This window comes from Phascolarctos cinereus, unplaced genomic scaffold (assembly GCF_003287225.1).
Source record: "Phascolarctos cinereus isolate Bilbo 61053 unplaced genomic scaffold, phaCin_HiC Scaffold_9;HRSCAF=440, whole genome shotgun sequence".
Taxonomy (NCBI): Eukaryota; Metazoa; Chordata; class Mammalia; order Diprotodontia; family Phascolarctidae; genus Phascolarctos; species Phascolarctos cinereus.
The window spans coordinates 27,569,646-27,597,308 of record NW_027556402.1 but is presented as its reverse complement, the minus strand read 5'-3'; the positions used below and the strand labels follow the sequence as shown (position 1 = coordinate 27,597,308).

Below are 27,663 nucleotides of genomic sequence, written 5' to 3'. Positions count from 1 at the left end.
TAGTTTTAAGCCTGTATCTTTCACCTTCTGGAATATTGTATTCTATTTTTAAAAAAATTTTTTTTTTTTAGGTAATTGGGGTTAAGTGACTTGCCCAGGGTCACACAGCTAGTAAGTCTCAAGTGGCTGGTCTGAGGCCAGATTTGGACTCAGGTCCTCCTGACTTCAGGGCCGGTGCTCTATCCACTGTGCCACCTAGCTGCCCCTTGGAATATTGTATTCTAAACTCTGTTCATTTATAGTTGTTCAGTCGTTATTTGACTCATTTTGACCCCTTTTTAAAACTTTTCTGGAGTGGTTTGCCATTTTCTTCTCCATTTTACAGATGAGAAAGCTGAGGCAAACAGTATCTAAAAGGCAGCTCAGGCAAGGGACCTGCAAGCTTTTAGTGTTCTCAAAATCATCTGATCCATGGCACAGTCTGGCCCCCTGCTCTGAATTCTGCAAGTTCCTGCCCTGGGTTTGAATTTGGCAGCCTCATTTGGAATTTCATTAGGCTGCTACTGCTTCAGCCACTTTCTGCCATCTGAAAAGTTCTGGTTCAGAGTGAAAGAAGAATAAATGTCCCTTTGCACTGAGATTCCCCTGGTTATTCCCTCTGCTGGGTTCAGACTGAGCTTGAAATGGCAAGTGAGACCCCGCTCTGCTCATGGGATCCTCCAGCTCACACACTTGCCTCCTTCCTTTGGAGCCTTCTCTTCTCTGGCACTGCAGTCTAGGACCCTTGACTGCTCCTTCCCTTGCTGTGCTACCCCTAATCACAGGTTTGCCTCCTCAGTCCTCCCTAGAGCTGTGACCTGAGATTGGGTAGTGAGAGACAGAAGAGATGGAGATGCCAGTTGGGACCTGTTTCTGTACCCTGCAGGAACTCAGCACCCCCTTCTCCCCAACCCTCAGTGGTGAATCTAGGACTTCTTCCTGCCCTGGTGCTCATCCTCTCCCTGTGCTAAAATGTTCCTGGTCGGGGCAGCTAGGTGGCACAGTGGATAGAGCACCGGCCCTGAAGTCAGGAGGACCTGAGTTCAAATCCGACCTTAGACCAAACACTTGACACTTACTAGCTGTGTGACCCTGAGCAAGTCACTTAACCCCAATTACCTAAAAGCAAAAAAGAAAAAAAAGAAATAAAATGTTCCTGGCCTCCTGGCTGGACCCCATATCCAGTGTCCGAGGATTTCTCCAAGCCACACAGCTGCTGCTTGCTTCTGAACTTGCTCCTCTCTGGGTACACAGCCTAGGGTCCTTCACAGGTCTCTACCCTTGAATGTCGTTCCTAAGAGCCAAATCCTTCCTCAATCCTCTTTTTTTTAAGGCAGTGGGGCTTAAGTGACTTGCCCAGGGTCACACAGCTAGTAAGTGCTAAGTGTTCAGTTGGAGACCGTATTTGAACTCAGGTACTCCTGACTTCAGGGCTGGTGCTCTATCCACTATGCCACCTAGCTGCCCCTCCTCAGTCCTCTCTAGATCTGTGAACAGGGTAGTGAGTGGTGGAACTGCCAGTTGGTGCCTGTTCCTGAGCTGAGTACGAGTTAATAGCTTCCGTATTGGCTCTGGGACTTCCTCTTGTACTGGTCCACAGCTTCTCTCTGGGCAGGAATTCTCCACATGGCACGCCCCTGGCCAGATCCCATCCCTAGTGTTTACAAACCTCATTGTCTCTCTTCCTTTTCTGACCTGGGCTGGAAAAATGCCTCACTGTGATTTTTTTCTTGGATGTTCTGATCAAGATTTGGTCTAACCTGTTTTCTAGATCTCTGTGGAGGAGTTTTTTAAGGGGAAGCATTCTGCATTTACTTTTATTCTGTCATCTTCGCATTCCGTTCCTTTCATCTTAAAGGGAAAGCAATCTGTCACTGTCTCAATGTTTCTCCTATTAACTCTTACCACCCCGTTTTAAATTATCTTCAGTATACTTTGAGTGCCAGAGAATGAGATGAAGATGTGAAGTGCATTGCTTTGAAAAAAATCATCCTGGAACTTGAAATTGGGATAAGAAGACCCAGAGTACCGAGGATTGATGGGAGGAATAAATTCAGTATTGTACTTTGTTTAGTAATGTTCAGCACTTTGCAACCATTTATTGTTCTTTATAATATAAATAATAACAACAACTTGCACTCTGGTCTTCAGTGTATCCTCAATTTTATACTCAGTTATTTTCTTCCTACAGTATAAAGAACTGGCTGAGTGAACTGGTCCACCTGACCTGCTGTAGGATCTGTGTCAGATCCCTTTCTGGTACTATTCATTACCATAACAAGTGAGTACAAGAGAATTTCAGGCAGGATTCTCTCAGTCAAATGTTCTTAACCTGCCGTCCATGAAGTTTGGTTTTTAAAACATGTTGATACCTTTGTTTTTTTAGCATATTGTTTTCCTTTTTAATCCTCTATATTTTAATTTAAGAGCATCATTCTGAGAAGGGGTCCATAGTCTTGACTAACAGAGGTCTATAAGACAGAAAATGGCACTCAAGATAAGCCTTGGGCTTTGGCCTTTGAGTTTTAAAAGTATGTAGAAAGGAGTCTGGAATGTGAATGTTCTTCTTTAGAGTAACATAATGATATCATAGAGGAGTGCTTCCCATATGAGAAGCATTTGTTAATGGTCAGGTCTCATCTGAACATTAATGGGCTGTACCAAAGTTTGTAAAACAACAGAGTTAATGTACACCATTGTGTGGTAGAAAGAGTATCACACTGAGCGTTTGGAGACCCGGCTTTTAATCCTGACTCTGGCACTAACTAGTTGCATGAGCCTGGACGAACCAGTCAGTCAGTAAACGTTTATTAAGCACCTGCTACGTGCCAGGCACTGTGCTAAATGTTGGGGACGCAAACAAAGGCGAAAGATATTCTCTGCCCTCAAGGAGCTTACAGTCAAAAAGCACTTACGCTCTCTGTAGTTGGTTGGTTGGACTAGATGATTTCAAAGTTCATTCCAGCTATAATTTTATGAGTAAAAACAAACAAAAATTGCTAATCTGCTTTATCTCAGTGAAATGGATTTGGTTTTTGAGCTCTCTAGAAAGTCAATTTTTGTGGGTTGTTTTTTTTTTTTAATGAAATTTAAGTTCATTGTTCAGCCCCAGTCAAGCTTTTTTCTGCAGCTGAACAGATTTTGGCTGTTACTTGCATGTGAATTATCCCACTTGTTATACAGTTTCTTCCTGTATTTAAGTCTGAGTATTTGAGCCTGCCATTTAAACAGTAGGATTTGGAATTGGAGAAAATGCTCTAGAAGAAATAGCATCCGAAGAGATCCTTATGCCAGCAGGCCCATACGTTCTGATTGAAATTGAGACTCTTTCAAGTGATCCTTCCATAATACTCTTTGTCCTTGAATATAGGTGATTGCTGTTCAGCAAATTGTAATAACATTCGGTGGTGTCATGGTGTTCTCCTTGCCGTGGTACTCCCTCCTCACTTGGCCTCTTAGAGTTTCCTTCACATCTCAGCTCATGGTACCTCCCACTGGAAGGCTTTCCAGATTCCCCTCTGATTTCCCCTTAGCGTGCATGACCTTGTATTTCATTTTTTTTTTATTTTTGCTAGGCAGTGGGGTTAAGTGACTTGCCCAGGGTCACACAGCTAGTAAGTGTCAAGGGTTTGGTCTGAGGCCAGATTTGAACTCAGGTCCTTTTGACTTCAGGCCTGGTGCTCTATCCACTGCACCACCTGGCTGCCCCCATGACCTTGTATTTCAAGTGTATTTATTTTATATGTGCTTAATTACATACATGGTGTATCTGTCATTTGAACATAAGATCTTTGAGGACAGAGATGCTTTCGTTTTTGTCTGTGTTCTCTTCTAGATAACTTTGATAGTAGGTGCTTAATATTTTAAATGCTCATTCATTGATGGCATGCTCTGCTAAGACATTCTAGGGGCAGGCTGTGCTCAGCAAGATGCCTTTGTCTTTATTCAAATGGAATGTAGTTAGTTTTTCTTCTTAAGTTTTCATTAGACTAATCTGGTGGTACCTTTCTCTTAGAAGGGTTGGTGGTGATTTTTCTTTTTTTTTTTTTTTTGGTAATTGCAGGCAGTACCGACCACAGAAAGGAGGCATTTGTGTTGCCAACCATACTTCCCCAATAGATGTTCTGATCTTGACAACTGATGGATGCTATGCCATGGTAAGAGCAACCCACTGCCAAGTCACATACCAGTGTCTTTGGTGAATGATTCAGATACATTGTGTTTGACTCATTAGAATGTTAATTTTCACGTATGGATGACACATTTCTAAGTCTTGCTGCTGTCTCAACTCATAGTGGCTTTGAATTAGGTTAATGCCATGCCTTTGCCATCGGGCAAAACTATATTTAAATCATACTTAATTTTTGAAGAGTAAAGTTTTTAGACTTACAAATTTTATTTTTTCTACCAAGACCCTTTGCAAAGACTGATACTTCATGCAAAAGACAAAAAACCCATAAAGCCAGATATTTCCATCAAAGGTGTATCTATAGCAATAATTTTTTAAAAATTACAAACCAACGTTTTTATGTATGTATATTTGTTCTAGTCATTAAGTGGTGATCCATGCAGATAAAGCATCATCTTGCTACTAGCTGGCTGCAAAAGTACACATGTAAATCCAAGTTCCCATCTTGATGCTTAAATAGTATTGTTCATCAGTATGCAGTAAGCATTTATTAAGCACCTTCTATGTTTCTTGCATGTTTTTTTGGCAAGCTGGGGTTGTTGAGGGTAGGTATGGTTCCAAATCAGGCCATTCTTATTGGGTACAATTAACTCAACATGACTCTGAATTATTTTTTTAAATATTGGTGGTCCTCATAGGTTCTGATAGGTACGTCAAGGGCATACTTGAATACATAAGATATACATACATAAAATATAACAATTAAGCCAAGGTTCACATAAATATAGTTATTCTAAAATCTGAATTGGTTTAACTGGTAGGGCAGTTATAAAAACCATTTAGATATAAGCTTTTCGAGAGCAGGAATAGTGCCATAACTATTTTTGTATCTTTCTTTCTCCCCCTTACTCTCTGCACCCAACACAATCCTTGGCACAACATTTTTGGGATCTCTGAGATTATCATTGTGGGTCTTCCTTCTATCAGTCCTCAGATCAGTATTTTCATGCCTTCTAATACTGTTAAACTCTCCATGGAGGTTCCATCCACCATGTTGGAGAATCACACGGGGTCAGAGCACTAGAGTTGGGAGAGACCCAGGAGATTACATGGGACAACCCTCTCATTTTATAGATGAGGAAACTGAAGTTCACAACTTGTTTCAGCTGGATTCAAATTCAAATCTTCTAACCCAGGCATCAGGAACCTGTAGCCTTCAGGCCACAAGTGATCCTCTAGGTCCTCAAGTACAGCCCTTTTACTGAATCCAAACTTTGGTATTTAGAATTTTATTTCATTTTTTTCTTTACAAATAAATAAGTAAACACACACATGTATAATATATATGTTTATGTGTGTGTGTATATATATGTACATACATACACACACATATATTTATATTAGACCATTTTTTGCCAATAGCTCTTCCTCTACTAGAATAGGTTGTAGACAAAAATGTGATCTCTGTAGGAGAGTGTGGTAAACTTTAACTACTTACTGAAAGGCTTCTATTGATAGCTCTTTGTATTTTTGTTTATTTTGTACTCATGTAATTATGGATTGTAGGTTGGTCAGGTTCACGGTGGACTGATGGGAGTCATTCAGAGGGCCATGGTTAAGGCTTGCCCACATGTGTGGTTTGAACGTTCAGAAATGAAGGACCGACATCTGGTGACCGAAAGGTAAGAAATACTCTTGGTTGCAGCAGTAAACGTTGAACTTTGCTTCTAAGAGGGTTATAGTTGCTAAAGGTTAGAACTGTGGTCCTAATATCTTCTTCTTTCTAAAAGGCTAGATAGATAGATAACCAGTGGGATAGTACTGTATGTGTGTGTGTGTATGTGTATGTGAGAATGTGAGAGAGAGAGACAGAGAGAGAGAGGTTTAATCTATTTGCTAGAAATTGTTGAGATAAAGTTTTATTACTTATCAACAAGTCTGCATGCATTGATTAAGTGCCCACTGTGTTTCAGACACTGTGCTATATGCCACAGTTATAAAGAAAGTGCGGAAAAAACCAAACCCTGCCCTCACAGTCTAATGGGGGGAAGGGAGAGACAACATACAGATAACCACACACTAACAAGGTATATGTGTCTATACATATGTGTATGCAGACACACATGTATAAATGAGTCAGGTTCCATACAGGATAAATTTGAGATAATCTCAGAAGAAGCATGTTAAGATTAAGGAAGATTAAGGAAGGCATCCTTCAGAAGATTGGACTTTTGCTGAGACTTGATGGAAGCAAGGAAAGCCATGGGGTGGAGATGAGGAGAAAGAGTGTTCCAGGCATGGGAGACAGCCAGTGACATTGCTAGGAGTTAGGAGATCAGCGCTGTTGGATTATAGAATCTGTGGGGGAAGTGTAAGGTGTAAGAAGGCTGGGAAGGATGGGGAAACTAAGGGTTTTTTTTTAACTTTCTCCCTAGTAGATTAAGGTTTTAAAAATCTGGATCCTTGTTCACTCTTTTGATGGTAGCACAGTGCCTGGTCTATAGCTTAAATTCATTTGGTCCTCAACAGACATTACTGAGTTAGCTGTATCAGTTGTACAGCTTTCTACTTTTTTTTGCTTTTTCATCTTTCCCCAAAATTGATGTTGTAAAAAGGCAAGGGTACAGTTAGTATAGAGGCAGCCAGGTGGCATAGTGGATAGAGCACTGGACCTGGACTCAGGAAGACCCAAGTTCAAATATGGCCTTAGACATTCACTAGCTATGTGATCCTGGGCAAGCCACTTTATCTGTTTGCCTTAATCTATTGGAGAAGGAAATAGCAAACTACTCCAGTATCTTTGCTAAGGAAACCCCATGTGGGGTCACGAAGAGTTGGGTGCCTCTGAATGACTGAACAGCAGGTTGTATAATATAAACACTGTCAGGGCATATGATCTGATTTTCTCTTTCAAGAGCGTTCTTCACAAAAATAAACGGTGAGTCACTGTCATAATTAATGCTCATAGGGTCATGGATTTGAAATTATATCCCAGCAAAGGCCTACTCAACTTTACGTACTTCCCTTACTTTTCTTTGTTTTTTCCCGATTAGTTACTGGTCACTGTAACATTTTGACCCTGGCTATTGGTTAGTTTTTGTCCTTGTCTCTCAAAGAGGACCAAAATGACATTATTATGTTAGAGTCAGGTTATAATGCATCCGACTGCAGCTGATCAGAATTCAGAATGCTGCACCACGGGCTGGGCACAAATAGTCCATGTGAACATCTAGAGTGGGTTCTCCAAATTTGCACATCCCATGTTTCTTTTGAGCTATTTCAATTCTGCTTCGCTCATAAAGCTATTGCTAGATGAATTAAAGTAATGCATGTAAGGCAGCTAGGTGGCATCGTACTGCATAGAGTGTTGGACTTGGAAGTCAGGAAGATTCTTCTTTGTGAGTTCAAATTTGGCCTCAGACACATACTGGCTGTGTGTCCCAGGGAGAGTCACTCGACCTTGTTTGCCTCAGTTTCCTTGTCTGTAAAATGAGCTGGAAAAGGAAATAGCAAACCACTCCAGTATCTTTGCCAAGAAAACCCCAAATGGGGTCACAAAGAGTTGGACCCAACTGAAAACAACTGAACAAGTGCTTGTCAGTGTTACTGTCTGTCCCTAAGCTTCTTTCTTAAAATACAGCATATCCATATAATGGATACATAAGGGGAGGAAGAGTGAGTAGAGGTTGAAGATGAGGTTGTGAACTTGTGTGACTAGAAGAGTGGACACAGGATTATAGATGCAGAGCTGAAAAGGACTGTAAGAGGCTGGCTGATCTATCTGCCATTTTATATTTGAGCTGAGGAGCCAGAGAGATTAAATAACTTACTCAGGGTTACACAGGAAGAAAGTAGCAAAGCGTGGCCTCAAAATTGAGTGTTCTTTCCATTCTCCTATACAGCCTTTGGGGATGGGACCCTTGGCAGGAATGGGGAGGTTCAGAAGAGGGGTGGATTTGAGGGGAAAGATAATGAGTTCTCTCTTGAATGTGTTGAGCTTCAAGTGCCTGTGGGCCATCCAGTTTGAACTATCCATTGTTGATGTGGGTCTGGAACTCAGAAGAGACACTAGGGCTGTTCTGTATATCCAGAAATCTACATAGAGGAGATAATTGAAGCCATTCAAGCTGATGCTCTTACCAAGTGAGATTATGGGGAGAGGATAGAAGGTGGCCCAGGACAGAACCTCGGGGTGCACCCACAGTTAAGGAGCATGAATTAGATGAAGAATCAGCAAAAAAGATTGAGAAGTTATGGTTACACAGGTGAGAGGAGAAGCAGGAAAGAACAATGAAACAAGAGAAAGCCTGAAGAAGGAGAAGATTATCACCAATGTGAAATGCTACTGAGAACTCAAGAAAGATGCTGCTTGAGGAAAGGCCATTGGATTTGCCAGTAGTTGGTAATGTGGAAAAGAGCAGCTTCAAGTCAGTGGGGAGGTTGGAAGCCAAATAGCAGAGGATTTGGGAGAGGTAAAGGAATCAATATGAACCTGGGTGACTGAAAAGATAGTGGTACCTTAGAGAACTTTGAAAGAGGACTGAGTTTGGAGGGAAGGATAATGGGCTCTTTTTTGGACCTGTTGAATTTGAGATAACTATGGAACATCCAAGTGGAAATATCCACTAGGAAGTTGATGAAGGAACTGGAGATGTTTAGCCTGGAGAAGAGAAGAATTGGGAGGGATGTGATAAAAATGAGTGAACCTTTAGAGGCAGGTTTAAGCTTAATGTTTGGAGAAACTTCCTACCCACTGAGCTTTCCAGACCAAAGTGCTTTGGGAAGTATTGGTTTCTCCCTCACTGGATGTCATCAAACAGAGGCTCAATGACTGAACATTTGTCAGGTATGTTGTAGGCATCCCTTTGACACCCCCACTTAGCATCGTCTCATAGCTTTATAGTGTCATGGTTCAGAACTGGAAGGGATCTTACAGACCATCAAAATCATTTTATAGATGAGCAAACTGAGGCATAGAGATATTAAGTGACTTGCCTGGAGTCACACAATTAGTAAGTATCCGAGGCAGGACTAGAACCTAGGTCTTCCTGACTATCCCCTACACCTTGCTGTCTGATCATGTTTTTTTTTCTTCAAGGAGAGAGGGTACTTGAGTTCAAGCCTGTGCATGGACAGGGATGGATGTGGAAGCTTACCTTGTTGCAAGTACAGGCCACATGTGGCCTACCTAGCACTTAGGTGGCAAGAATAATTAGCGGAAACAGGAAGCTGTTATCCTCTCCACTCCCTTTCTCAGTCAGACTTCCAGAAAAAGCCTTCTGTTGTTTTCACTCTGCCTACTCACTTCTCAGCCCTTTGCAGTCTGGCTTTCAAGCTTCTCCACACAGTGGAAACTGCTCCCTTCAAGGTTATCAAGTTTCTCTTCATTATTAGATCTGATCATTTTTTTTTTCCTTAGTCCTCATTCTTGGCCTTCCTGTAGCTTCTGACACTGTTTGACTCCCTTTTTTTCCCCCCTTACCTTTTTCGACACTGCTTCTGAGACTTTTCAGTCACTATCACCATATCTTCAGCTCATAACTCTGGGGTTCCCCCAAGGCTCTCTCCAGGGCTATCTTCTGTCCCCATATACCATTATGAGTGGAAGAAGCAATATGGTATAGTGGGTAGAGTGCTGGAATTTGAATAAGAAAGGCTTACAGTCTATCCTAGACACTTGCTGTGTTATCTTAAGCAAGTAACCTAACTTCTCTGATCCTTCTCTCCAGACCCATGATATTATTAAGGAGTCAGTAACTCCTAGTGAGAAAACTCCTTTTATTCTTAAAGAATTAGAAAATATGTCCTCAAGCTCAGGACCTAAGAATCATCTTCATCTCCTCCTTCTCTCTTACTTGCCATATCTAATCAGGCAGGCAGCAGGATTTAAGTACTTACTGTGTGCCAGGCACTCTCCTAAGCATTGAGGATACAGACATAAGCAAAAAAACCCCCACCAAAACCAAAGCATCTCTGCTCTCAGAGGTACTTAGATTCTGATTGATTCTTAGGTACTGGACAAATAGGAAAATGGGGGGGGGGGCTCTAACAGAAATGCAGAAGAAGTGACTTACCCAGGGTCATATGACTGGTAATTGTTTGAAGAAGGCCTACAGGTCCAGTGCCATACCCACTAGGTCATGCTGTTTCTCTCAGGACACTTTACATTTGAGAAACTTAGAGAAATTTCAGTGAGAGATATCCAGCCAAAAGCTGGTGATGACTGCTGGAGCTCAGTAGAAAGATTAGGGCTGGATGTATCCATCTGGAAGTCACCTGCAAAAGGATGGGAGCTGAGATCATTCATAACAGTATTATATATGAGATGTGGTATTATTAAACAGTAACAATAAAGCTAACATTTATGTAGTACTCTACGGCCCATAAAGGCTTTCCATACACTACCTCTATAGCTGAGATCATTCATAACAGTATTATATATGAGATGTGGTATTATTAAACAGTAACAATAAAGCTAACATTTATGTAGTACTCTACGGCCCATAAAGGCTTTCCATACACTACCTCTTTATGATCCTCACAGTCACCGTGGGAGGAAGGTATTATTATCGTTATTATTATTATTATCATCCCTATGGTGAGTATGAGTGTACCTCTCCCAAGATAATAAGTCATAGAATAAAGTCAGAGTTGTTTTTTTAAAATTATTTTTAATTTATGAAATAGAACAAGCATTTCATAACATCGTATAATAAAAAAGATGATTGTACATGAAACTACAAATCTATGTACAACTTGCTATTCTTTTTAAATATACAACAAAGTTATCATGTAAATTTTTTTTTTCCTCTCCCCCTTCCCCCCTACATCCCTTGCCCCATCCTGGAGATGACCACCATTAGATATAAATGGGGGGGGTGTATGTGTATGTAAAATTATTCTCTACGTACTTACATTTATCAATTCTTTCTTTGGATGCAGATAGCTACTTTCTTCATATGTCTTTTGTAGTTAATTTGGGTATTGATAATAGTCAAAATAACTTATTTGCTCAAAGTTGTTCTTAAAACAGTATTGCTGTTACTGGATACAGTGTTCTCATGGTTCTGTTCATTTTGTTCTTCATCATTTTGTGCACGTCTTTCCATGTTTTTTTTTGTCACATTAGATGATCAACTTTTTTATTCTTTACTTTTTTTATTTTATTTTATTTATTTATTTATTTAATTTTTTTTCCATATGCTTTTGAGTTGAAATTTTTTTTCTCCCTTTTTCTCCCCCCCCACCCTCCCCAAGATGGCGCACAATCTGACATAGGCTTTACATTTACATACCCATTAAACATATTTTCACATTAGTGAAGTTGTAAGTAAAAATTAAAACCAATAGGAGGAACCATCAGAAAGATGAAACAAAATTCAACTTAAGGTAAAATTAAGTGAGAGCGATTCGACTTCCATAGTTCTTTCTTTGGATGTGGACAGCATTTTCCATCCCGAGGCCTCTGGAGATGTCTTAGATCCTCATAATGCTGAGAAGGGTTCAGTTTAACATTCTTAGTCATTGCATAAGGTGGCCGCTATTGTATACAAAGTCCTCTGGGTTCTGCTCACTTCACTCAGCATCAGACCACATAGGTCTTCCCAGGTTTTTCTGAAGTCAGCCTGTTCATCATTTCTTATAGAACAATAGTATTCCATTACATTCATATACCACAACTTGCTCAGCCATTCCCCAATTGATGGGCATCCTCTCAATTTCCAATTCTTTGCCACCACAAAAAGAGCTGCTATGTATATTTTTGTACATATGGGTCCTTTTCCCATTTGTTTGATCTCTTTGGGATGTAGCCCTAGAAGTGCTATTGCTGGATCAAAGGAATTAGAAACTCTGGACAAAAAGGAAACAAAATGATCATTTGTTTGCAGATTATTACTCTCTCCCTCTTTCTTTAATAGTTACAATTTTATTCTCCTTTCCACAACTGACATCAGTCCGTTATTCCATTTTCTCTCATTGTTTTTGTATTTGTCTTCCCACCTGCGTCTACTGTAGTAAAATGAGGGCAAGCCGGAGATGGTTTCCATACTGAATACCCATTATCCCAATGACATTTTATAAACAGTGAATCCTTCCTTTATCAATGTGCTAGTTCTGGTTTCAGTTTGTTTGCTTTTCTCTCTCTCTCTGTCTCTCTGTCTCTCTCTCTCTCTCTCAATGCCCTACATATCAGATGGACAGATTAGATAAGATTTACACACAGAGGTACATTATCTATTCATAGATAAATTTACATATCAATACATATCTATGTATAAGTTGTTCTGTTCTTAACTTGATAAGGAGAAATGCAGGGAATCTTTTATAATCTCCAGAGAAAAATCCACCATTATTATGCATTGATGTCTTTACATAGGTCATTTCTGGGGAGTAATGCAGAGTCTCCTCCTTAGCCTACCTTCTAAGAAAGAAAAGCAGTTAAACCCAAAACAGTGACAATGTCCTCAGTTTTTCTCAGTCCATGGTTTTCTGCCACATCAGTAGAGGATTCAGTAAAAGTAGATCTCAGGAAGTTACAGTGTATAAATAACCCAGACTTTTTTGTGTTTGTTTAGGAAAGACATTGCTTCTTTTATGATCTGTTTGACTTATATCTTCCCATTTTTCCTTTATTTTCTTGTGCTCTTACAAAGAACATAGAAAACCCTTCCCAATTTTTTAAGTTACCAGTTTGATTTTTGTTTTTCTCTTCTCAGACTGAGGGAACACATTGCTGATAAGAAGAAATTGCCCATTTTAATTTTTCCTGAAGGTAAGAACAAGGATTACCTACGATAGTTTACTTAAGGACTGAGTAAAAATAGGGAGGAAAAATAGAGGTCTGGGACCATTGGGAAATTTCATTTTGGGAATTCTTACAACTTACATCTCTGAGCTTTGTGGGAATGGCTGCTTTCTTATTTTCTCACCCATGTCCATTCTGGTTATGCTCCTTCCATGGGATCTCAGATCTTCCTTGGCTTGCGAAGTGTTACTTAAAAGCTCTTTAAGGATGCTGACTTCTGACCTTTTAAGTTTCCTTAATTTAATGGTGTAGAAAATGTATTTTGTGCCAGATGGGTTACTTTGGGGTTTTTGTCGCTTTTTTTGTTTTGAATTAGTACAGTTCATTGTGATGCTGAAATAGCTTAAATGTACAAGAAATGTTGCTTCTGGCTGCTGTGCTTTTTTAGACAAGACTTGACTTATATGGCTATGGCAGTGTACAATGTGTGCACGTCTTGAACAAATTCACTTTCCAGGAAATATTTGGGTAACTTTGCTTAAAAGCAGTAGAAACTTTTAAATTCTTTCTTTGTGTTTATTTAACTAGGAACCTGTATAAACAACACCTCTACACCTCTGTCATGATGTTTAAAAAGGGAAGTTTTGAAATAGGAGGAACTATATATCCAGTTGCAATAAAGGTACATTATATACCACTTTTTAAGTGAAATTGCTGTTTTTTCTGAAAAAATATGATTGGTGAAAATGATCCATTTCCTTTGCTACAGTTTTACTAGAGTGATTATGCTGCGCTTTGTATGTGAAAAGTAGATGTTCCTGGTTCTTTCAGAAGGGCCTGTGATCTCGTGTACTTCTCACTGGTGGTAATGGTTTAAATGAAGCCAACCATACATTCTTACCTGAGGACCTTCTACTTTATAGGGAATAGCAGAAATCAGCAAAAACAGCCAGCAGAGTTTTGTGGTCTCTCTGTGGCTTAGAAATAGAATGTTTTCACTTTGGGAATTCAGGTGCTTTATCCAGACACATTTTGCAATCTTGACCTCATTAGGGTTATGCTCTAAACCTCCAGGGGTGGGGAACCTGCAGCCTGGAGGCCACATGTGGCCATCTACGTCCTCAAGTACAGCCCTTTGACTGAATTCTTTCTGAATCAGGGCTGCATTGGAGGGCCTAGAAGGCCACATAGGGAGGCTGCAGGCTCCCCACTCTGCAAACAAATGAGAATGTCAGCTTGGACTAGGTTTTTGGTAGCTCATTTCAGAAAAATGAACTTTATGTTTTTTTGGCCTCTTATTCAGAGTTCTTTCTTTTGCAACCCTAGCAATTCAAATTGCTGAATAGATTGTGTTGTGCATATAAATAGTTGGTGAGGTCAGGTGGAAGGTTTTGGCTGCCTTCCCCAGAAGCTGTATGAGGGAATTAGAATTTGCTCAGAAGTATACAAGACTACATTTTGTTCTTCTCTTTTGCAGTATAACCCTCAGTTTGGTGATGCTTTTTGGAACAGTAGTAAATACAGCATGGTGAACTACTTGCTTCGAGTAATGACCAGCTGGGCCATAGTCTGTGATGTGTGGTACCTGCCCCCAATGACCAGAGAGGTAGGGTCTAGATAATGTTTGGTCTTTGCGACTCTGAGAAACCCAGATGGACCTGTTTGCCAAAGTTGCATGGCTCAGATGCATCCTCAGCAGTTCAAACTCCATGTTTTAATGATGGTTTAGCTACAGCCTGATAGACTATGACATCTTGAGCCATTTGGAGATAGTTTTGTGATAACTGTTAGTTTTATTGACCTATGGACCTATTATTGAAAATTGTACCTTGTCTAAGACCATAAATGAAACTTAGTCACTTTCCTATGGCTAGCTCTTTCTCCTGAAACTTTATTACATATCTAAATAAGGTAAAAGGTGAATGGATGCTTATATCTAGCATATATATATCTATGATTGGAGATAGAGCATTTTCTCTGGCTGACGCAGGATAAATTCTGACCTTGACTTCTTTAAAAACAGCTGTGTAATAGTTCACTCTAAAGAAATCTTGTGGAATAATCCTTTCAGAGATTTAACTGTTGACCTTCTCTTACAGGCAAATGAAGATGCAGTACAGTTTGCAAATAGGGTTAAGTCTGCTATTGCGGTGCAAGGAGGATTGACCGAGCTTCCTTGGTAAGATGCGTAGTTGTCTAGTAGGGTTCTAAAACATTTAAATTCTTTCTTTGGACCTTCTCCTAAATTCTCATGCCAAGGCTTCAGATAGGCTAATGTGAACCCTGAATTTTTGAAGATTGTACCAGTGGATCACTTTATATGCAGTCCCCTACGAAATTTTGGAAAGCTTTCAAGTAGAGTCCTTCAACAGAATATACATCTGTCCTCTCAGTACCAGCCCAGCTAAGTTCAGAAGCCTGATTTGTATCAGGAAATAATTTTTTCTTCACAGCAGCTCAAGAAGATGGGTTAGTTATAATCTGTATCATTATAGGGTATGAGGAAATTGTAGTTCCCTGGGAGTTTATTTGGGGAGAATCATGCTTTAAGTAAAGTTACTTTTAATAAAAGCAATTAATGGCTTTGATTAAAATCAGAATTGTATGACCAATCTCTCTCTCTCTTTTTTTTTTTTTTGCCAAATGTCCTTAGAATGAAAGGACCTTAGAGATTAGTTCTTATTCAGCCCCCTCAGTTAAAGTTATTTCGACCCCCTCGTTTTACAGATCAAGAAACAGGGGTCCTCAGAGGTTTAAGGATTAGCCCAAGGTCCCACGGGAGTGAGGGTTAGAACCAGGAAAACTTAGGTTTTCTGGCTTCAAGTTCACTATTGTTTCTGCCGTACCTGTCTGCCATCTTTAGAAGGACAATGTCTGGGGCTACAAATACCAGCAGTGCCCAACTTGACTTACTTATAATAACTTGTAAATAACTTGATTTATAAATGATCCATCTATCAAAATAGAAGCTGCCTTTATCCACCCTCCACCCTAGCTAGACGCCCCTCTACCCATTGAGTGATTGTAGTGTGGTGAATATGAAGGGGCCTGTAGAGTCAGATTCAAATCCTAACTCTGCCGCTCAACTATCTTCGTGACTTCAAGAAAATGATATAACCTCTCTGACCAGCTCTTAGTTGCCTCATCTGTAAAATGGGCATCATAATACTTGCACAAACTATCTGATGGAGACGTGTTGTGAAGAAAGTGCTTTGTAAACCTAAAATGCATTAGCTATTGCTATTATTATTTGAAAGTCTTTGGGTTCAGGAAAAAAGAAAAATGAAAACTAGAAACTGCATAGGAGATCTGATGCTGAAGGGAAAATTCCTAGACACATATCTGGTTTGTTTATGGATATTTGTGGTTATATTGCCTGAAATGTTATGGAAATATTTTATTTAAATGCTAGGTGAAATTCAACTTGAGAGATTAATTTCTGCCAAACAATATCCACTTTTCTAAATACAAACTATCTCTATACTGATAATTTTGAGTAAGGTGAAAATGGATAATTTGGGATTGTTAGCAAGAAGATAGTGTAGGCCTGAGTAGAAGGATTAGGTCAACATGAGGGTTGTTGGAGCCAAGGGAGAAGAGTAAGTTTTAAGAAGTGGGAAGGAGGTGTAGGAAGGGGAGTTTCAGAGAGCCAAAGAAAATTCCCTGATTTTAAAATTTGACTTCGTGATGTCTCTGAAGCCAGACAAAAAGCTTATTCCTACATTTCCATGATCCATCCTTCTCATGAACCAAAATTTAGGCTAGTACCGTTTAGCTACATTTTGAATTTATTAAGTAGGCTTTTGTGATCTGGGTTGGGTACTTAAATACCATTTGTGACATTATTTCTGTGGAAGAATGTGTTCTGAGTTGCACACAAACTAAGATTTTTGCAATGCATTGGGCATTGCCTATAAGTCTTCTTTCATTTTATGGATAAGTTCGTCCTGTTCACATTCACATTATTAACTGTGCATATCCCTTCATCCTGTCCTCTTGTACTTTTTCCTCTTTGCTTCCCACCTTTTTTTTTTATAAAGAAGAAAGTGGTGAAAAAGTTTAACATTAGTGATCCATAATGGAAGTAGCCTGTACCTGTTTTGTGCCCCCACCAAATTTTTTACTCATGATTTCCTTTTAATCCATCCTTTATCTTACCCTCTTTTTTTTTTTTTTGGCTAGGCAGTAGGGTTAAGTGACTTGCATTCTTTTAAAATATAAACAATTCATCTCATATAGTTCCTTACTATTTATAAGTTTATTGACTTTTCTTTGATTCTCTCGATTCTCATGTTTACATTTTACATTTCAAAGATACTGCTAGGTTCTGGCTTTATCATTATTTTAGAAGTCTTTTATTTCATTAAAGGAGGGTCTATCATCTCCGCTCACTCCTGCCCCCAGCCTCCTGATGCTGTCTTTGGATTTGTTGTAGGGTTACTCTCTTCTGGATTTACCTCTTGAGTTTTTCTCAGCCTGTATATTTCTTCAGTGTATTGGGTATTATCTTCAGTTTGCTCCTATCTGCAGCCTTATTTCCTGGACTGGGGGTTGAATTTGGATCAACTTCTGCTTCTTTCCATACCCTTGGATTGTGTGGGTAGATGCTATTCGGTCCTAGCTGTGGTGGCAAAGACCAAGCCGTACCTCCTGCAGGGATTTCTGAGTTTTGATTCAGCTTCCTGGTGCCTCCTCTTAGTTTTGACCTTGGCTTCTTCTTTGTCTCCCCTTTGTATAGTTCTGGCCCCAAAGTTAGCTTTGTTCCTTGCTGAGAACCTAAATCCTACCGAAGTATTGATCATGCTGATCACAGGCCTCTTGGGAGACTCTGGGTGCTGTGTTTTCCAGGTTTTTCCCCGTTTCTTTCATTGGCTGTGGCTCAGATGTGGGCAGCCTTGGTGCTGTCTGGCCCTGTTCTCTGGTGTGATGTGGGGGTCATTGTCCGTCTGGCCCTGTCTCCTTCTGCATCTCTCTTATTTCTGCCTGGATTCTAGGGGCCGTGTTGTCTGGGTGCAAATCGGCCCTGTCTCCTTCTGTATCTCTGATGAGTTGTCTGATTGCGGAGCTGCTTGGGCTCTGACCTACCTGGGCCGTGCTCTGGCCTTGAGCCTTGGTTTGGATCCATGCTTTTTCTTATTATTCCTTCCCAGGTTTATCTTCACCTTCAGCTTCTGAAGAAGACTTGTCCGCTTTTCACAATCCTGGACTAAATGGAGGAGTTTATAGCTGTTTTTCTATGATTTTCATTTCTGTTGCTCCTTGGTGCATTTTTAGAACTTTTCTCGGTTATTTGTCCTCCCATCTTGATTAATTTCTTCCAGGTATATACTTTTATAGCTCTTGTGGCGGTGTAATTCTTTTTTCTATGGCTCTGTTGGATTGATGTGGTCACTCACTTCTGGGTTTATCTCTCAGAATTTCTCTCAATCCAAAGCTCTTCATTATATTTGGTGTTTTCTTCTGTTTGCTGATATCTCAGTTTCTGGATTAATGCTTGGTTTTTAGGTCATACTCTGTTCCCTCTCATAATCTTAGACACTTGTGTGTAGCCCTACCTAGTCATGGATGCAGTGGCAAAGACTAGACCCCACCCTCTATAGGAATTTCTGGGTTTTGACTGAGCCTCTCAGCACCTCAACTCTCTCAGCCCTTTTTTCTGTCTCCTTTTCTCTGCATTTTTACAGCTTTACTAGAGTGTTTGTGGAGTATCTGGGACTCTCTAGGTCCCCCACCCAGCCATGTTAGTTGAGGGACCACATTTCTTCATTCTTTTTTTCTTTTCTTTTTTGGCCAGGCAATCAGGGTTAAGTGACTTGCCCAGGGTCACACAGCTAGTGAGGGTCAAGTGTCTGAGGCCAGATTTGAACTCAGGTCCTCCTGACTCCAAGACCAGAGCTCTAGCAGAGACTACTTTTCTTTAAAAAAAAAAAAAAAGCACAAGGCAATAAATAATTCATTGTCAAACAAGTGGTATAAAGAATATAGGGTAATTTTACAATTGTTAGCTGTGGTAAGTCTACACATTACTGATTTCATTTTTCTTTTCTAATACAAGTATTCTGTTTTTAACTCTCAAACTCATAGACAGACCTAATTGACTAGGACCCATAACATACCTTCTTCATGTAAATAGTAATCAGTGAAATAGTTATATGTCTTTATTAATAAGATAAAGTAGCCTTTTGCTATTTTAGTATTGCCCCTGATTTTTATTCTGTTGATCAGTGACACACACAGATGGTTTCCTTCTGTGGAGCTAGACCACACCTTCCTAGCTTGTGACTAATGTCAAGTGCTTTTTCTGGGTACATACTTATGATTTCATTGGTGTGGAATTACCTCTATGAATATATGCTGGCGGCATTTGTGTAATTTAAAGATACAGTATCTAAATTTCAGGGGTGGGGAACCTGTAGCCTCAAGGCCACATGTGGCCCTTTGACTTGCACTTAAGGACCTAGAGGGCCTTGAGGCCACAGGTTCCCCACCATTGACCTAAATCCTTCTAAATGGATGATTCCACTGTCTCTTACTTATCCCTGTTTCATGTTTTCAGGGACGGAGGTCTGAAGAGAGCCAAAGTCAAAGACACTTTCAAGGAAGAGCAGCAGAAGAACTACAGCAAGATGATAGTTGGAAATGGGTCTATAAACACAGAATCTGACTGAGTACAAAAATGAAAGCAGCCATTTTTCTACACCAGCGGCAGGACACGGAAATGGACTTTTCATTATAACTTCATTCCACTGAATTATATGGTACTTTACTGGAATGAAATCGATTCCATTTTAAAATGAAAAGGATTAAAATGGTACTCCCTTGAATAATTAATATTGGACTGAAATGCTTGTGTAGTAAATCTTGAAAAGGACACTTTCTAAGATTTCTTGGAGCTCCGTGTTTATAATTAATTCCAGAAGGATAGCCCGATTTCACTTTCTGATTAGCTTTGCTTTTTCCCCATCCCTGCCATCCTCAGAAAACAAAAACAAAAATAAAAAATACTCACTAGGTACAGTTCCTCTGGTGTCCTGGCAAACTTGAATTCTATCACCCACAATTTGAAGATGGGGTGTTTGGGGGTTTTCAAGAAACAAGCTTTGGCTGTACGATGCCGTGAAAGTACCTATTTAGAAACATTATTTGTGGACCTCTACTCATCAAATGTGTCCAGCGTGGAAAAATTGAATTGAATCTAAGAGTGCATATCAACATAAAGCACCTTACCAGTAATCTGCTAGTATCTTTCATACCTATATCTCTGCCTCTTAGTATTCTCAGCTGTTCTTTTGTCTGCCTCTAGTTTGATATAGGGTTTGTTTTCATAGGCAAACCTTCACATCTTAGAATCAGGAAAATGAAGTCACATTGCATATCTTTAATAGAAGCATGAACGTAGAACCATGTGGCACTCTGCCACTGGGGTGGGTATATTTTTCCTGCCCGTATGGTTTAAGAAAAATAATAAAATAACTTTGAAAAACTGAGCCTTAAAAAAGAGTAAAAGGGAAAATAAATATTTCCCAACTCACACAGCATAAGCAATGTTTGTTAGCAACGTGATGCAATTCTTAAACACAATGAAAAGTATTATCTATTATTTTCTGATGTAAAGAATGTTAAAACTATCTTATTGTAAACACAACAAAAATAAATTCTATATTTCTAAATGTCTCTTTTTTTCCTCTCCCACAACCTAATTTCTTTAAATATATAGGACTCCTTTTCCTCAATAAAAAAAATTACTTGTTTTGGGCTTAGGCATCACTTTGGGACATCCTTGGTGGAGAATTTCTTTGTGTGAATGGAGTGTAAAGAAACCACACCCTCCTTCTTAGTCTATTTAAAAGCAGGGACATCGGCCTTGGACTCTGCCTTTGGTCACTTTGTGGAGGCCATGACTGTGGTAATTTGTAGGTGGACTTTGGAGAGCTCATCTGTTAACCACATAGAGGCATAACACATTTCCCTAGGTACACACCCTTTTCTAGCTCGATCTCAGAATAAGTTTTCAGGCACCCAATTGCATAATAATTCATTTCACCTACTTCAAGAATCCTTCCTGATTTTTCTTTCATCTAGAACTTCAGTTCTAGTTAACCCGGAAGACTAATTTGAATGAGGGAGGAGTTAATACAGATGGAATTAATTCAACAAATAATATGTGATGAAATAATTTTTTTCCCATAAATTTTAAAACATGAGATAGAGAAGCTTATACCGGAAATCAACATTTGTTAAGGTCCTTCTTTTGGTTTATCCTGAATAAAAAAGTATTTATTGAGCAATTATGTACAAAGCAGCGTGCTAAGTCCTGGACTACAAACAGAAAAGCAGTCTCTGCTCTTAAGGAGTTCACTTTCCAATAGAAGGAGATAACACAGATTTCAGCCTCGAGCCAGATAGAAAGGCCCTACCATCTTTGAGTTGCAGGAGCAATACATATTCCTTACTGTTACTTCCATGAATAAAACACAATGTGTTTCTGAAATTGAGCCATTTGACAGTGCCAAGGACTTTCATGATGAGAACTTTCTTTTCTGGGTCTTTAGTAACTTTGGCTTCTGGGACAGTTGGCAGGTCACGTTACAAGGGTTGTTTCTCCAGACGATGGTTACGTGGGCCAGTCTGGAAGCAGGGCTGGTGGGAGGAGGGGTTGCAGTGTTATTCCTAGGCCTCTGGGGCCTGGTGGTAGTAGGTTTTGGTGGTAAAGGGGATGGTGGACCCACTTAGAAGCTAAAATGTTTATTGACTGACTTTCTCCCTTGGGGTTGTTATCCTCAATCAGTGATGGCTGCTTGTGCCAGGTTGGAAGTGGGGATTGGGGAGGGAGGAAGAGTTGACTTGGCCTCAGGATATTGGGCTATTGGGAACAAAGCAACTCTAACATTTCACCTCGCACCCATCAGACTGAAAAACATGACAAAAGAAGAGAGGCTGTGGGAAAATAGGCATACTAATGAAATGTTGGTGGATCTATGAAATTTTCCAAGTATTCTAGAAAGCCCTCCCAATCACTAAACTAGACATACCCTTAGACCTAGCCGTTATTAGGACTATACCCCAAAGAAAACAAATAAAAAGGACCTGTACATACAAAAATATTTATTGTAGCTTTTTTCATAGTAGCCTCAAAATGGAAACTAGTGGAATTTCCACCTATTGGAGAATGATTAAATAACTTAGGGTTTATGAATATGATGGGATATTTTTGCACTGTAAGACTTGGTGAAATGGACCGTTTCAGAGGAAACTGGCAAGGCAATTTCAGAGGACAGAAGATTAAGTAAATTACCCACCTCCTACCAGAGATGTGATAGATGTAAAATGCTGAATGAGACATTTTTGGATACTGATGAGGGAATTTGTTTTCCTTGACTGTGCAACATTTTAAATGAGGGTTTTGTTTTTCTATTTTTATTATTCAGTTGTTTGGGGGCGGGGAGTGAGGGAAAGGAGGCAATGAGAGGGAGAGAAAATCACTTGCAAAAAGTAAGACTAGAGGCAGCTATAGAGCACCAGCCTTGAAGTCAGGAGGTCCTGAGTTCAAATGTGACCTCAGTCGAAACAGTTGATACTGTGTGACCCTGAGCAAGTCACTTAACCCCAATTGCCTTAAAAAAGAGAGAGGGGAAAAAAAGTAAAACAAATTTTTTCAATAAAAAAAGAAATTGAAAAATAAGTCGCTTGTAAACCTATCTGGTCCTGGGCTTTTGTTCTATTTGGGCATTCTTTTATAGCTTGTTATATTTTTTTTCTGAGATCGAGTTGTTTCAATTCTCTATTTCTTCTATTAACCTGAGTATTTCACATTTTTATAAATATTCATATATTTTTGATATATAATTTCTAATTTATTTTATTTTCTCTTTGTTGTTAATTGTCCTTTTTTGCTTTTTTTTTTGTGGTGAGGTGATGGGATTAAGTGACTTGCCTAAGATCACACAGTCCTTTTTTGCTTTCAATAAGAACAGTTTAGCTTCTCAATCTTTCTCATTAAATGAAAAAAACCCTAATTTTATTGCCTTTTTCATTTGCTTTTAATTTCATTGATATTTTAAGAATTCCTAATTTAGGTCTTAGTTGGTATCTTCATTTTGTAGTCTCTTTTTAGTTGCATGCCCAATTCATTGATATCTTCTCTCTCTTGCTGATTAAAGTATTTAGAGATACAGAATTTTCTGCTAAAGACTGCTTTGGCTGCATTCCAAAAGTTTTAATCTCTTCTCTTTCTAATAATAGTAACCGGTGCTGGCCCTAGGGACTGGGTCGCTCTGCCACTCACTGTTCTAAAGGGGCCCCTCTGCCCTAGACCCACATTGAGTTAGTCTGGATTGGGTTCAGTCCCAGAAGAGCCTGGGGGCTGGTTTCCCTTTAACTACACTCCAGCTTATTAAATTCCCATGTTGATGTCCCAGTGAAAAGATAGTTAAACTTTGGTCTGAACTCATGTCTCCCCACAAAAGCGGGACTTGATGTAAATGTACAACAGAAGTGTGGGAAAGGTATTTAACTTTTTTTTTCCCTGGCTACTTCAAGTCTTTTTTTTTTCTCTGAAGCTTTGAATTTTGGCTATGACATTAATGGATATTTTCATTTTGAGTTTCTTTCAAGAAGTGATGGTTTTATTCTTTCTCTTTTCACTTGGGTCTCTCCTCTTCTTGCCAGCAGAGAAGCAGAGAGAAGCCATTCCATGAAATTCTGGTCTCCTAATGTCACCTCTTCCAGCTTGCAGGGGACAGAAACCCCCATTCCCTACTGCTCTAGGCCCATCTTTTGCTCTGACCTCCTTGTAGTTATAGGCTAGAAATGCTGTTCTCCCAGTTTCTCTCATGGGTCTCCTACCCTGAGGCCCATTAGTGATGTTAATAACTCTCTTGAATTGGGAATGGTAATGATTATTGCTGTTCGTTCGCTTCCCATCCAAATGATCCTGGACTCCGATAAATCATCACCCAAGCTCCATTCCCCATCCTCCACTACCTATTTCCTAATTCCTGTAGCCCTTGGTCCAAAGGGCTAATTGCATGGGACTCTCCTCATTGGTGGAGGCTGTTTACTCAATGCCCTGCATCTTGATCAGGGCAGGGGGAATTGGTGAGAGCTGGACGGAAGCAGATTACAAGGACTCTTCAAGCTTCCTCCTTTGAGAGAGAAAATGCATAATTCAATTTCTCTTTAGATATCTGGGAAGAAGCTGGCATCACAGTTGTGGAAGAAGAAACAGATCAAGAGGGGGGAAAAAACCATGAGAAGAATAAAGCAAGGGGAAAAAATGCTTCAATCTGCATTCAGAGTCCATTAGTTCTTCATCTGGATATGTATAGCATTTTCCTTTGTACTTGTCTTAAATCACTGTGTTGCTGAGAAAAGTCGAGTCATTCATAGTTGATCATCACATGAGGTTACTGATACTGTGTGCCGTGTTTTTCTAATTCTGCTAATTTCACTTTGCATTAGTTCATACAAGTCTTTCAGGTTTTTCTGAAATCTGCCTGTTCATCATTTCTTGTTTCACAATAGTATTGCATTACATTCATATATCACAGCTTGTTTGGCCATTCCCCTATTGACAGGCATCTCCTCAATTTCAGTATTTTGCCATCACGAATTGGGCTGCTATAAATATTTTTGCTCATGTAGGTCCTTTTCCCTTTTTTATGATCTCTTTGGGATACAGAAGTAGTAGTGGTATTGTTGGATTAAGGAGTATGCATGATTTGGTTGCCATTTGGGCATAGTTCCAAATTACTCTCCAGAACGGTTGGATCAATTCTCAATTCCACCAACAGCGTATTAATTAGTGTCACAATTTTCCCGCACCCTCTCCAATATTTATGATTTTCCTTTTCTGTCATATTAGCTAATCTGCTTGGAGTTGGTATTTCAGAGTTGTTTTAATTTTCATTTCTCTGATTAAGTGATTTAGAGCACTTCTTCATATGCCTATAGATATCTTTGATTTCTTCATCTGAAAACTGCCTGTTCATATCCTTTGACCAATTGGAGAATAGCTTGTATTCTCATAAATGACTCAGCTCTCTATATATTTGAGAAGTGACACCTTTATCAGAGACACTTGCTGTAAAATTGTTTCCCAGGTTTCTGTTTTCCTTTTAACCTTGGTTGCATTGGTTTTGTTTGTGCAAAAGCTTTTAAATTTAAATATGATCAAAACAATCTATTCTACATTTCATAATGCTCTGCCTCTTACTTGGTCATGGATTCTTTCCTTCCCCATGGATCTGACAGGTAAACTATTCCTTGCTCTTCTAATTTCTTCATTGTCTATGGTACTTTTTAGCAAGATGTAGTTTCCTTCCTTATCTCTTTTAATTATTTTTGCTTTTACTTTGTCCAATATCAAGATTGCTACCCCTGATTTTTTTTACTTCAGCTGAAGCATAGTAGATTCTGCTCCAGCCCCTTACCTTTACTCTGTGTCTCTCTGCTTCAAGTGTGTTTCTTCTAAGCAACATATTGTAGGATTCTGTTTTTTGATCCACTCTACTATCCACTTCTGTTTTATGGGAGAATGCATCCCATTCACAGTTATGATTACTACCTGAGTATTTCCCTCCATCCTATTCTTCCTCCCTCTCCTTTCATCCTTTTCCACCTCACCAGTGTTTCCCTTCTGTCTACCACCTCTCCTGATCTGCCTTCCTGTCAGTTCATACCACCCCCCCTCCTGCCCCACACACTTTTACTTAAATCTCCTACCCTCCTACTTCCCTGTCAGGTAAGATAGATATCTATATTCAACTGATTATTCCCTCTTTGAGCCAATACTGATGAAAGTAAGGTTCAAATAATGCCTATTGCACTCTGCCCCCTGTATTTTCTTCTAATAGGTCTTTCTTGCCTCTTCATGTGAGATAACTTACCCCATGCTACCTCTCTCTTCCTTCTGCATCCATTGTACACATCTTTCTTACCCTTTAATTTTTTTAATGTCATTCCCTCAAATTAACTTATACTCATACCCTCTATGTATATTCCTTCTATCTGTACTGTTAGTGATACAATTTTTTAGAGTTACAAGTATCTTCCCATGTAGGGATGTAAACAGTTTAGTTCTATTGAATCTCTTATGTTTTCTTTTCTCTTTTTACCTGCTTTTGCTTCTCTTGGGTCTTGATGTTGGAGGTCAAATTTTTGGTTTTGTTCTGGTTTTCTTCTGAAGACTTGAAATCCTTCTATTTTGTTGAATGACCTTTCCCTCCCCCCACCCCCTTGATACATTGTGCTTAATTTTCCTGGGTAAGTGATTATTGGTTGTAGTCCTAGCTTCTTTGCCCTCTGGAATATCATGTTCCGTGACCTTCAATCCTTTAATGTTGTAGTTGCCAAGTCCTATGTTATCCTGATTGTGACTCCTCAATATTTGAATTATTTCTGGTCACTTGTATTTTTTCCTTGATAAACTATCAGGTCAATTTGCTATAATGTTCCTTGGGGTTTTCATTTTGGGATCCCTTTCCAGAGGTGATTGGTAGATTTTTTTTTTTCAATGTGTATTTTGCCACTGGTTTCAGGACATCAGAGCAATTTTCCTTGATAATTTCTTGAAAGATACCCTCCGGGTCTTCCTTTTGATTATGGCTTTCGGGTAATGGAGTGATTCTAATATTGTTTCTCCTGGATCTATTTTCCAGGTCAGCTGTTTTTCCCATGAGGTATTTTAAATTTTCTTCCATTTTTTATTCTATTGAATTTGCTTGATTGATTCATGACATCTCAGAGTCATTAGCTTCCAATTCTAACCTTTAAGGTATTGTTTTCCTCAGTGAGCTTTTGTACTTTCTTTTCCATTTGGCTAATTCTACTTGTTAATCAATTTTCCAAACTGTTGGCTCTTTTTCATAATTTTGTTGCATCACTCATTTCTTTTCCCAATTTTTCTTCTACCTCTTATGATTTTTAAGCTCTTTTTTGAACTCTTCAACTGATTATTCCCTCTTTGAGCCAATACTGATGAAAGTAAGGATCAAATAATGCCCATTGCGCTCTGCCCCCTGTATTTTCTTCTAATAGGTCTTTCTTGCCTCTTCATGTGAGATAATTTACCCCATGCTACCTCTCTCTTCCTTCTGCATCCATTCTACACATCTTTCTTATCCTTTATGTCTACCTTGGGTTGTGCTAGAACACATGGCGGTCCAGCCACTTGAGGATGCCTGTTTGCCCTAGGCTGCACTGAAGTATGTGGTAGTTCTTAAAGCGGGAGTCTACTGGTTCCCCTGGCTATACTGAGACATGTGGGGGCAGGTGGGGCTGGTGTTGGTGTTTGCCTGCTCCACCACACTGGGGCTCAGAATCTCCTGCTGGTTTGCTGAGGTGGGGCTTGCTGGGAAGCTTCCTCTCCTGGAATGCATTCCCTTTTTACCTGAGATGGACCTTTCTTGCCAATCCTCCAAGTCTCCAGGGTTAAAAGACTGCTCCCCATTTTTTCTGCTGCCTCTGCTGTTCCAGGATTTGTTCTGGGGTGCTATTTTATGGTTGTTTGGAGGTAAATATGAGAGTGCTACACTCTACCATCTTGGCTCCTGGAAGTCTGAGAAGGTAGATATAATTTTAGTCTGGTACTGCTCCCTCTCCGAGGAGTGTGAGTGTCTAGCACCTGGCCCCAAGAGCCTTGCTTCCTCTCCTATCAGAAATCAAAATCTCTCTTGGAGAAGGATAGGGGAAAGAGACACTTTTCTCCTTGTGAGTCACTTTTAGACAAATGATGAGCAAACAAAATACCCCACAAAACCCCATGTTTCTACATGTGGTGACTCAAGCCATTGGAATTCTTACATTTCTA

At 39.6% G+C, this 27,663-nt stretch overlaps 1 protein-coding gene across 1 annotated transcript in view; it reads left to right on the top strand.

Moving 5' to 3' along the window:
* Nucleotides 1–20,524, top strand: part of GPAT3 (glycerol-3-phosphate acyltransferase 3) — a 64,749-nt gene extending 44,225 nt beyond the window's left edge. The window contains 9 exon segments of the mRNA XM_020988348.2: nt 2,171–2,260; nt 4,043–4,136; nt 5,675–5,790; nt 12,826–12,881; nt 13,443–13,465; nt 13,468–13,536; nt 14,332–14,460; nt 14,954–15,033; nt 19,411–20,524. Coding sequence (XP_020844007.2) covers nt 2,171–2,260; nt 4,043–4,136; nt 5,675–5,790; nt 12,826–12,881; nt 13,443–13,465; nt 13,468–13,536; nt 14,332–14,460; nt 14,954–15,033; nt 19,411–19,522 — 769 coding nt within the window. The 3' untranslated portion in view covers nt 19,523–20,524.
* Nucleotides 20,525–27,663: the final 7,139 nt, after the last annotated feature.